The sequence below is a fragment of the Plectropomus leopardus genome, chromosome 17, assembly GCF_008729295.1.
Source record: "Plectropomus leopardus isolate mb chromosome 17, YSFRI_Pleo_2.0, whole genome shotgun sequence".
NCBI lineage: Eukaryota > Metazoa > Chordata > Actinopteri > Perciformes > Serranidae > Plectropomus > Plectropomus leopardus.
In genome coordinates, this window is record NC_056479.1 from 18,187,238 (window position 1) to 18,200,206 (window position 12,969).

The 12,969-nt window shown below is 41.0% G+C and overlaps 1 protein-coding gene across 1 annotated transcript in view; it reads left to right on the forward strand.

Moving 5' to 3' along the window:
- Nucleotides 1–12,969, forward strand: part of coro7 (coronin 7) — a 142,599-nt gene that overhangs the window by 45,612 nt on the left and 84,018 nt on the right. The window contains exons 8-9 of the mRNA XM_042504153.1: nt 3,332–3,415; nt 3,967–4,049. Of these exons, the coding sequence (XP_042360087.1) occupies nt 3,332–3,415; nt 3,967–4,049 (167 nt within the window). The remainder of the gene's footprint in view (nt 1–3,331; nt 3,416–3,966; nt 4,050–12,969) is intronic.

The window sequence follows — 12,969 nt, forward strand, 5'->3', positions numbered from 1 at the left end:
ACCAATACTTTATTTATCACTGTTGTAACAGTACCTTATTTACTTGTAATGTAACAGTACTTTATTTAACTCTGTGATGACAGCACTTTATTGAACTTAATTGTAGCAGTACTTTATATAACTTTATCATAAATTACTTTTTTATAACTTTATAACTATTTTATTTACTTGTAATATATCAGTACTTTCTTGAACTTTATTGTAACAGTACTTTATTTTGCTTCAAAGTAACAGTGCCATATTTTACTTTATTGTAACAGTACTTTATTTAACTTTATGAAAACAGTACTTCGTTTAACTGAAAATGTCATAGCAACATGTCCACGGAGAGAAGTTGGACAGGACTGTGTGTATGAATGTTTTAATGAGACGCAAACAAGACAGAAGTGCTAATAAACATATAACTGCAGCTGTCTCTACTGTTGATACATGAGGCAACCATCTTGGATTTTGGGGTGGGGGCTGGTGAGATGGTGGAAAATCCAACTTCAGGAGGCGTTCCAGTTGAAATTTTTAACCTTGGGACTTCGAACTCCCTGACCTCCCAGTGCAAATGGCACATACTGAATGACTAGCCTTATCTTCCATTTTCTTATGTCCCCAGAACTCCAGCTGCACCCAGAAAAAGCAAACATATGTGTGTTATTTATTGTCTGCATGTATTGGAGTGAGAAGCACCCCTGCAGAGGATTAGGGAAGGGCAAACGGTGATGAAATGCTTGATTTAGACCATTTAAAGACATTTAACCAGAACCTCAGTTTCTCCCGTAGATCGATTCTCAAACCACTTGGCTGGGTGTGTGGTCAAAGTGACATCAGTAAGGAGGGAAGAGGAAGTGGGTTATTGAGTTAGAACTGATAAAGGCCACATGTGTGTCTCCCTCTATGTGCTTAAGTTGGATTTAAAATTTCTTTATTCATCCTTATTTGTCAAACCATTTGCTCCAGTTGTAGATTTGGCAAGTGCGCACTGGGCTCAGACGTAGACACACAGTGCAGAGCCGTGTTACCTTGTAACCTACCTCGTGTTCAGGGGTGTAACATGGCAGCTCAGGTTCGCCCCATTTGTTTTTGCAGTTTGTCATCTGTGGCCTTTTAACGGTGACAGAAGAACGAGGCGGTGTGCTCCGTAGAGAAATTTCCTTAGAAAATAAGCCTCTGTCCTCTTGCCATACACAGATGTCCAGCCACGCTCCTCGGGGTTAGTGTGGCCATAAAAATGACAACAGTAATTCTGGGAGACACAGTGGGCTGAGCGGCGCACGGCTCCTGTTCCATGGAAACTCATGCATGGGTCCGGACCTTAAAGTCTGCCCACTTCACCAAGTTAACTGATTGGTTCGACATCATGACATGAAACAGCAGTTTCTCGGTTAAAATAAAAAATTATCCAATGACATAAAAGCATTTTTTTTTTTACTTAATTATAACAGTTATTTATTTAACTTCATTATAGCACTTGATTTAACTTTATTAAAACAGTACTTTATTTAACTTCATAATAATAGCACTTTATTTAACTTTATTATGACAGTACTTTATTTACTTTTATTGTAACAGTACTTCAGTACTACTTTATGATAATAGTACTTTATTAACCTTTGTTGTAAAATTACTTTATGTAACCTTAAGATATCACTACGTTATTAACCTTTATTGTAACATTACTTTATATTACCTTAAGATAACAGTACGTTATTTACCTTTATTTAAGGTTTATTCGATAGTTTAGTATTTTAGTAGTCTACAATACCTTGAGAGGAAATTTCTAAATATATATAACTAATTGTAGTACAGTACTTTAATTAACTTAATTATAATTCTACTTTAGGACAACAGTACTTTATTTAACTATTTGTAACTTTATTTACTTAATTGTACTATATTGTAAAGGTATTGTTATTATTAATTATTCTTATTACTTAAATTTATGAAAACTACTTTATTTAACTTTACTGTAATTTATTTAACGTTATTTAACTTTATGACAAAAATACATTATTTAACTATGCAGTACTTTATTTCACTTTATTATGTCAGTACTTAACTGTTAACAGTATGTTATTTACCTTCATTTGAACAATAGTTGTATTTAACCTTGTTGTTTAGTAGCTTAGTATTTTAGTAGTCTACAGTACTTTGAGAGCAGATTCATTGTCGCGCAATATAGCCTTAAAATATTACAACTTTTACAATTTTATTACTATTACAATTATTTTTAGGCCGTGTCGCCTAGCTCTAAGCCAAGATAGACGATGCTATCAAGACTGTTCTAAATCTTCTTCTCGTTATCACCAAACATTGTAGAAAGTTTTGACTTCACTCCGCTCCACTCTTTAAATCCAATGTCTTACTGAAGATGGAAACAAAGTGTAACAAGTTGACAATGCTGTATTATAATCAGGTAATGGAAGTGCAACCCCCGACCTCAATGCCTCATGGAAAAGCTCAATTTAAGTCTGATATTAGCACACAGGTACCAAGGAGCTCACTGACTGACTGACTGATATTACAAGTAGTGGCAGATAAGCTCTAAAAAGCAGGATTTGGTGTTTTTAAAACCCCTGGGTTACGTAGAAACCACACTTTTAAGAAGTTGAGTGACACTCTGTGAGCCAGCCTTCTGCATCTTGTCTCCTCTTTTGTACTCACCCTAATAATTACAGTACATATTTGACGTGATTCAGTAGTGGCAATGTGTTGAGTACAATATGTACAAAATCCAGTACATTAACTTACTTACATGCCTCCTTTCACTTACCTCTTCCTCCTTTTTTTACATGTTGTCTTTACAAACGGATGCATTCTTGCATTTCAACACCTGCCGTTGTTTTCTGACAACATGTGTCATTTGCATCTGAAGACCACCAACCGTACCCAGTGTGGCAGCACTGTTTTGACACATATTCCCCATGGAAACAGTGTAACAAAGTCTCAGCACCATAAACACACACACTCAGAAGCAGAGTCACAGCTTGGTAATCTAAGCAGCACTCGGGGCAGAAGTCACCTTGTCTGCTACATCAACAATAACAAGCGCCCCTTTCATGGGACAAGTCCTGTTCTGTCCAACCACAGGGATCTGTCAGAGGCTCCTGGGAATTGTCCTGTCTGTCTTCCTTCCTTTCCCTGTCTTATTCTTATCCCTGCAAATCATTCACTCATCACCCCCCTTGCTATCTTGAACCATACCTCAAGGTTGTGTTTAAAGTTAGGGGTTCATCATAGAGACATTGACTTCAAGAAGGTAGGATCAAGATGTCACGGAAGAAGTATTTAATTTGTCTCATTTTGTCACCTCATTTGAAATGTTATGTTGTCTGTCCCGCAGAGTGCCAAGAGCCTTCAGAACAACAAGGATTCACGCATCCTGTGGGCCAAAGACGACTTTTTACTCACCACCGGCTTTGATATGGTGAGAAACTCTTTGTGCATCTAGCATTGACCAGAGTCCTGTGTTTCTAATGTGTGTTATTATCTAATCAAAACTACATACTTGTGTTAACTGGTTATACCTGTATTAGTCTTTGAGGGTCAGCACAGATAGCATTAGTTTAGAACTGAAGTTACTGTTTTTTGTGGCTATTTTGTTGTTAAATGTGAACATTATGATATAACAAGACCACAATAACAGGGTCATTCCTTTTTCAGTAAAATATTGTTTGCATACACAACTGTTCAAAGAAAATTTTGCAAATGCAAAAATATAAAAGCTCTGACTACAAACAGGCGAAAATAACTATCCTGTATTACTGCACCTGTTAGTGACTGTGCAATGTCATGATGATTCATGAGTTAAGAATTCTTAAGAATTCATTCAAATGCACAGGTCAGGCAAAACAGACATACATCAGTGTATGACATCTCAAAAATGAGTGTATGACATCTCCTGTAACCTCAGTGTGTCTTATCAAGTTTACATCACCTCATCTGTTGGTATGATTGTTTGTCATGTTGTGTGTGTAGATGCGTAGTCGGGAAGTGAGGCTTTGGGACAGCAGGAAGCTGAGCTCTTCGCTCAGCTCGGCGTCACTCGGCACTGCCAGCGGGTGAGTACTGCATCAGTGTGAAACCACTGTCCCCCTTAACTGACACGGTCATGCCCCTGACCGTGTTGAACTTTTAAGACTGTCTGTGAGACGCGGAGACGTCATGTGTTATAGCACAAAGTGGAACTGTGTGCATGTGATTTGACATACTTAGCACACAGTTTACACGTGTGGTATGTGGATATTGGTGTGTGGCATTTGCATACTGTACATGGAACGATGAATGTGAAGCTGAACGGGCGTTCAGACCTCCCAGAGTTCTGACACTGTCCCTCACATCCTCGCCATTTCCTGGGTCAGAGCCACACACAGAGACTCTTCTCCTCTCTCTACGTCCTTCTGGCCACAGTCACTGTGAAGGGTCAGGCAACAGCAGCACACACATCAACACTTCTCCCTTCAGCTCACTGCCGCTTGTCATTTTCTGCCCCTGACCTTCTCCAAATCGCTCCGTTTATTTTTCCAAACACGGCTGCAGAGGAGCGGAGGAGAGCTGGAGCATGGCCGGGCTCCATAGAGGAGAGGAATGAAAGGATGGAGGAGGAAAGAGAAGAGAGAGGGAGGAAGGGATAGAGAGAGAGCGAGAAAGAGAGATGGGGGGAGGGGGGTGAGGCTTCCTTTGTCAGATCCAACTCATGCATTTGAGTGCTACTATAAACAGGTTTGTGGGCCAAGTCATTCCAAACTGGAGCAGACTGGACTCTGCCAGGCAATTCAGCACACTGGCTGATTAAATAAATTTATTATCATCCTTATTACTTTAAAAAGGCAGAGAGGTAGCTCTTTAGAGCAGCACATATGTTTTTTGGCACAGAGTCTGAACGGGCCAATGTTTGGTTGCAATAAGGACCAGAAAGTGTGAAAATATCAGTGATGGATGAAATATCTGAAAGCAATACTAAATACTAAAAATACAGATATCGTACCAGAAAATGGCTTTGGTAGAAGTTATAGTCACCTATTGTAATATTTTTTGAGTAAAAGTATCTGATATTTCGTGTGCTTAAGTATCAAAAGTTATTTTATTATGTCAGATGTACTTAGGTGTTGAAAGTAAAAGTACAATCAGACCCTGGTATAAAAAAAGCATGCAAATTTTTAGACTTATGATGTACACTTTTTCGTACATACGCTACCTTAAAAATGAAGCCTATAATACACTTGACAATTCTTATTATTATTTTACAACTTACTACTTAAGTACTGTAACATTACATTACACCACTGGAAGACATACAGCAATGTAGATTTATGTAAATAGTATAAACAGGCTTTTTTTAACGTTACACTGTCGCAGTGAAGCAGCCTCCGAGGAATGTGATATTTTTTTTCCTTCCCTTTGGAATCTCTGTTTGTGTGTGATGGACGTTTAGGAGTTGACACAGCGGGGTCCTAAATACCAACCTCCACTCTCCCTCCTCCCTCTACCCTTGTGTTTGCCACTCATCTCCATTTCCTCCACTTCCTCCTTCATTTGAGTGAGACGGATAGTTGCCTGTCTGAGTGCCTCTTTGGAATCTATCGCATTGTTTGGTGCCAGCATACTTTTCATGGAAAAAGAGGATATCTGATGCCACTGATGCCACTTTTTTGTCTCTTATTACTGGAGCAAATATGTGTTTTTTGTGATATTCATACGAGTAAGAAGTCTTGAAAAATCTCCACAAAGCACATTAGGAAACACGAGTCTGTTGAAACCACAGAAGATAGTGTTAATTAGTTAATTTTATTGCAAGGGTTGTCTCTGCTCGTAGACGTGACGTGTACTCGCTCAGCGTCTGCAGCCGCGGCTTTGTGGTTTTAAAGATGGCACAGCTTGAAGAGAATGTAACAGCAATGTGCGGATTTCTACCAAAGTGTCTCATCTGGTGACAAGCTGTTAAGCGTCCCTGATGCCCTCTTACTCAGCCACTGTCTGGTTTTCTACGTGTCTGTCCACACTTTCTTGAATCGGCAGGAGAGCCGACCATATTGGATTTATTAGATACATTTAATTAGCTCTGAATATGAGCAAAGCCCTTTGGTTTCCTGTGTTTTGATACCAGTTAATTTGATATACTGTGATTTCTTTAGTTGAACATAATTGCTGGGGTGTGTGCCGGCCCATCTGCAGTATGTCCTGTATTAAATCACTTCAATCATGCTATCATATGCCGGGATGGTGTGTCAGAGAGCTATCATTGCCAAGGCCACATCCCATCCAGATGCCTGCAGACCAGGACTGATATAAACCAGGTAGGCAATCAGCGACAGATGAGACCTTGCCCTTCACTGCCATTTTGCCCCCCCCCCCTTCTTTCTCATTTCATCTTCTTCACCACAATATTTCCTTCACCCTTCTCTCTTCCAACTTCTCCTTTCCCCCCAAGAGTACAGTCACACATGAGAGAAATTAACATTTGCAAATATTGGCCTCCCATTCACTTTCATTCAGTGTGAGTGAAGGGGTGAGTAAAACATCACTCAGGGTGTCAGTTGAGTTCAACTTTGGTGAACTTTGACCGTCACAGTTGCAGCCTCAATCAATAGCCAGAGACGCACATGAGAGATGCACTGACGCAGTGAGTCAGGAGAAATGGCATGTTAGACAATGGTCATTTGCCTGCATTTGCTCATGTTTGACCTTAACCTTATTCTCTCTGTTGAGGCTGAAGGATATCTGTGAGATTTTTTTTTCAAAACACTTAACTGTAGCATTGTTTTCTTAAATGGAACAGCTATTTTAAGCCTCTTTCACACATAGCGCCCAGTAAACTCCTGGAATAATCTTTCAGGCGCCGCTACTGGTTTTCACTATGTGCACATGCACTACTTTCAGGAACAAGTCCTTCCTGCGCCTTTTCACACATGCACTGGCAATGCTGGAATAGATCGGGTAGGGGACATTCCAGCATGAGCCGGTCATGCTACCCATATGGAAGCGAGAAGAAGAAGAAGATTGGACGGAAGGTCAGATTTAAATGTAGATAACGAGAGATGTCTCTCATTATCATTTTTAGTAGCAAGGCTGGCTTGTTTGCGAACAGATGAACTTGTGTTGCTTGTTAGTTATCAAATCGACTGCTTAAGCACAGGAGTAAATGTTAAACCGTGAACAAGTTGCGGATTCAGATGTGCCATGCAGATGTTTGCCCTGCAATGTTTCTGTTTTCACTCACAACGTAGCCAGAATCACATTTTCCCTAAAATGTTACCAGAGCCTCAAACAATATGCTGTGGACATAGCACTGTTTTGTTTGTGTAGCTGTTTCAGATATTTTGTCACAAACAAGAGTCTCAACGTTTTCAGTGTCGGTTCTGACTGACAGAAGTTCTTAAATCCAATCATCACTCCAGTTAAGACATTTTCTATGGCGTTTTGGTTTAATGACTCTTCCTCTTTCACCTCTTATGCTTTGATTCTTTTGCATTGGTGTTAGTTGCGTGATAAGAAATGTCATGTCTGGACAATGACCTGCTCAATCAGACATTATATACACTTTGTACCTGGGCGCTGGCAGGGCAAAGTCAGGTCAATGTCTGGTGCAACTGATCTGGACATTTGTGTTCTTACATACAGCTCCTCTGGGTAATGTCGAGATAAATTCAGGGTTGCAATGCATGTATGAAAGGGGCATAGGTTTTGAGGTGAAAATCTGTCAGTACAGATTTCCCTGAATATCCATCCCTGCTCCTATTCACACATGACCCCATGCAGTAGATATTCTTGAACATTTCAGGGATATACTGCATGTGTAAAAGGAGCTTTATACTTTATTCAGATACTTTTGTGTTTTTCCAGTTTCCATCAAGCTGATTTTAATCAGCAGTAAGTGCATTTTTAAAATTTGGATTGTGTCAAAAATGTCTGGTAAGGACTCATTACCTCTATGAACAGCTTTTTTTCTTTCTTTTTTTTTTTTACACTATTTCATGCCCCTGCCCACATCACGTTCTTTGCCCTTACCCGCCTCCTCAGCACTTCTTGCCCCGTTTAAATGTAGCTGCAGCTTTGACAAAAGTCCCGTCTGGGCTTTTGACCAAAGCTGTTGTTACAGGCCGAGGCTCCATTCTTGTCTGCTAATCTTCACAGTGAGAAACATCCAGAACACTGTCAAAAACAAACAAGTCTTCAGGAGTTAAATTGAGGGGAAAATATAATCACTACTTCTTATTTAGTCGTATCCATCTCAGTGAAATAGCTCCTCGACGTAGGGTGCAATCAGCAAATGCTGATAACAGAAATAGCTGGCCTGTTTCTAGGTAATGGCAAGGTCAAAATGTTTTTGTTTGTTCTGGCTGTTTACTCAGTCCTACTGTATCTTTTTTTCTATCTGTGTTTTATAATGTGACTGGGGGATAGAGGCTCGCGTCTGGGCCTCTTTCCACTCATTGTAGCCACTATATATCCAGTTTTTCTCTGGATATTAATTCAGCTTTCAGCGTTGGGCTTTCCTCAAGTTCCCTTTGGCCTTCAGGGTTTTATTTGTTTGTTTCTTCTTTGTGATCATGCTTGGTTTTCTGTGGATAATTTTGTTTTAGCTCAGCATTGCCTCAGTGCATGTCTCCTATGCATAATGAAGCAGCTATGACAAAGACAATGCACAGTAATCAAAAGGAGACCTTGTCTTCATTTTTCTCTGCACTTGATAGATTGAATCGTTCCAGCTGAGGAAGCTCAAAGTCAAACAACCAGAGTGGGGCACTTCCTCCCTGTCATTTTAGGCCTGAGGTGCATATAAAGATGGATTTGTTCTTTTTTTCTTGCCTGCTTTTAATTAAAAGGGCCGTGGTAAACATGGTGTGTAATCGGAGCAGCGGGCTGGCTTGTTTCAGGTTAACTGTGCTCGTCCACGACATTCAGTAGGACTGTTTTCTTTGGAGTGTCACAACATAAAGAGGCCCCAGGAGCGTGAGCCAGTAAAATGGGGTTGTGGGTGGAATATAATTTGGATGGAGAATAATGGAGGGGGAAAATGTTTATTTTTTGGTCGGGGTTGAAATGGAGACTGAAAAATTGAGGGATGGAGGGTGATGAGCTTGAGAAGGGTGTTTTTAACTGTGCAGAGGTAGCTATTACTGCATGCCCGTTTTCCATACAGATCTGGACATCGGAGAACAGCTCGGATCTCTATGTACCGCTCTCCCCCTCATACTCTTCCCTCTATAAACCCAAATTATAATAATGAGTTTAATTGGGCCTCTAAGCCAGCTGCAATCAGTGAACTTTACGACTGGGCACGATTGCAACCAGCTTTCTGTGTAAATGCTTGAGACGTCATGATAATTATCCTCCGCTTTAGCAGCACAGATTCACCAGATTCGGCATTAACGCAGCAAAGTCTCGATGATGCGTGCCTGTGAAGGAGCTTCATGTCATAAAGCTGACAGTGCATTCTCCAAGGGTCAGTTAGTTAGAATTCGGCATGACGAAACTTTTGGCCTTAACCCCTGTAATTGTCCTCAGTCACCACCAATGTTCTGCTCCTCTCCTCAAGCACATGATCACATACAAGTGGACACATAAAGGCGTGCATCCTCTATTACTCCACATCGTGGCTGCTCTGTCTTCTGGCATGAGGTTGATTGAAACAGATCGCTGTGAGCTGGTGCCCACTAGTATCCATCCTGTCGATTGGAGAAGACATAAGCTTGTCCCCTGAGAGCCGACCCCACTGTTTTCTCAACCCAGTCACGGGTTACACAAAGAACTCGCCCTCTGAGGCAAGAACTGCTGACAGACTGCGCTGTTAGCCAAGAGAGAGAAGTTTTGCGGTGATAGTGCCCCAGGTGTGATGCACGTACTCACACCCTCTATTGACTCTTCACAATCTATTCCTGTGTGTTTTCCTACCAGGGTCGTGCCTGGGAGCAGGGCCCAGTCATTGGGTGTAATTGAGCCAAACTCCCTTTAATCAGATGGATAGAGAAGAGGCCTGCGCCCCAGAAGGGAACCAGCCTTTTTTACAGAACAGACCCCCCCTTTCTCCCACCCTGGCCCAGGCACTCTAAAATCAGTCCCAGATGAAGGCTTTCCTGTGGGGATTAGGTGCAGCTGCAGCACCACTAACCAAACCATACAAAAAGAAAAAAAAAAGTGCCACAGAATGTTTGAACGATCGTTTGACCTCGCTCCTCTCTCAGAGTTCACTTTCTAACAGCGAATAGAGCTTTGCTGTTTGAGTCCGGCTCAGCAATTCATGTTCAAGGTGGAGGGAAAGGCAGAACTACAATATTCAGGTGATGGTCGGGGTCAAGTCGATAGTTCAGCTGCTGCACTCCCTCTCCAGGATGGCTTTGGGGGGAGGGTATGGGGTAAAGATGTGACCGCACATGCTCTGTCAAAGAACCTGAACTCCGCGTTCTGACAGTTGAAACATGGTGTCTGGAATCTGTTAGTCATTTGGGGTTTCAGTTTGTGATTTCAGTGGAGGGGGAGTTTGACCAGGAAAGGAGGATGAAAAAGGAGGAGGAGGGAGCTCTGAAATCCCCTCTTATTTTTTTAATTATTTTCTTTTAGATATCGTCCCTTAGTGAGCTTTGATGGGCTTTTCATGAAAGCTCATGTGGCAACCTTCCTCTACTCCATAACACCTTACTAAAGAAGTCATCTGTTTCTTTTTCATGCTCTGTGATCAACTAAAAGAGCAATGCCAGTGCCATTCATAGTTTTAACCCCATCCCATGTTTTCGAGTGCCATCTTGGCCCTTGGAACAGAGTTACAAGAGGTAGTGGTTGAAAACTTCCCCTATGAAATGGAACAACCCTTCAAGACCCTGATAAACACTTATATGCTGGCATTTACATAAACAGATGCATCTAGTGTTGCCCGACATTGCTAATATGGCTTTTTGGGGTGATTTCTCTTGTGTGAACCAGGCGTCTTTTTGCAGTTGTTAGCATACTTGTGCCTTGTTTGCAACTTAAGTGTCACACTATCAACTGATCACATAAGGCATCAAATAAAAAAAGAACACGGGCGCCCAGTAGCTCAGTTTGTAGAGCTGGGGCCCCATGTACGGTGGCTGTTTCCCCGCTGCAGCGGCTGTGGATTTCATTCTGGCATGTGCATTTTGCTGCATGTTAACCCCTCTCTCTTCTGCTATCACGCTTAAGCTTTCCTATCAAATAAAGGCAAAAAAGCCCCCAAATAATCTTAAGAAAATAAATAAAATAGAAAAGAATGCTGCTTCATTACCAGTTAGCTAGTGGGTAGGCATGGGTGTTATCACGGTATTACGGTGTATCAGGGTATTTAGAAATCCAGATGGTATAATTTTCAGTACCATCAAAACAACAGGTGCTCCTCTCTCAATTAAACTCATTGTATGCAATTCATTTTGTGTGCCACCAGAGGTCTGCAACACTGAGTGTAGGTGGGTGGGGATAGGTTTAAAGGAGTGTAAACAGCCAGCCAGCAACAGAGAGAGAAGCCGCAAAAATAGCTAATTTTCACATGTAACTCTTTGAATTAGGGGTTTATTTTGACCAAACCAGAGCAGGTGATTGTTAGAACAGTGAACTAACAAGAATAACCAAGATAGTTTTGGTGAGTTTTATTATGTCATAGATACTGCCCAAGCCTGTAGGCTAACATTAGCAACCTGCGCTCTTACCCTGCCAGTCTGTACTGCTATTAGAGGAGCTGTAACAAGTGCAGCAACTTTGCTGCAGTCAAATTTCAGGTGTTATATCAAACATTGGGAAGTTGCAATATATCAAAATGCAGGACTGTCACGCACAAATAAAGACTAACTTTTTTTTTTTTTTATTAGCTAGGTGACTTATCATTCTATGCCCCCTCTTTAAATTCAGAGGTTTTTGTGGGTTCATTGATGTCATGCAGGTGAAAATTTTAATAAGTTCTTTTTTTGTTCAGCAGGAGTTTGTGAAATTTGAATCACAGGGTGGAGAATTTATCATTTGGTCTGATCAGAGCTGATCAGATGAGATTGATGGATGAGAGGCAGCTGCTGCAAAGGCTAGTGAATGACAACTTTAAGGCTAAGTGCAATTAAGTTAAGTTTCGCTTTCACTGTGCCATGCGTCATGCTGCATTGTCTGTGCTCAGCGTACAGTGAATAATCAAGCGTTACATGTATTCTAACAGCGCACCTAATGAAGAGTGCAGCTCCAAAAATAAAAAATCAATAAGAGGCAGCAAATATTGTTATTGTAGTGAACTGTCACATAGAAATAAATGTGTGGGACACCCTGCATTGAATTAACAGTAAACTAAGATAATTCAATAGTTATCATATTTTTAAAATCTTTATTAAAAAAATACATTTGTTTTTTTTTTGTTGCTTGTGCAGCCATCTTTCTGATGATTTCTCGCAAAACTTGGTTTGAAGTGTGCCTCTAAAAACCATTGTTTGGATGGCTATGTAGCCCTTAAACCTCGCTCTACTCTATCAACAAAAATTGTGACAACCTACCCTTTAAGTACAGCAGGGGCTATGTGGTAGGGGCAAGGGGTGTGTTGGGATTAGGTCTTAAATGTCCTTTTATTCCAGGGCCCTACTAACCTGTCAAATACAGACGCTATCCTTTAGTAAATCCCTTCGTTAACCTTATCTGGGGATCTTTTAGACCTTCGGTCTGTTACCTTTGTCCCCTCCGCTCCTCTGTTCTTCATTCCTCTTTCTCTCTGTCCTGCACAGATGAAATGGAAGAAGGGAGCTGAGTTTTTGAAGGTGCTGGTGTCTGTGATTCTAATTAAGTGGGTTTTTTTTTAGAGCAAAGCCTAATGGAGCCTCACAGAACTGGTAAAAACACATGGAAGTATGTGGAGTGTTTGGCAGGGGATATTTAATATAATTCACAGAGGGTTTTGATTTCATCCCGCAGGTATGTGCTCAGCACTCCAGGGATCAGAAGGACCCTTTTGTGTGAACTCGCCACAGAAGGAAAAATAGAAAAAAAAAAAATCTCTCCCTC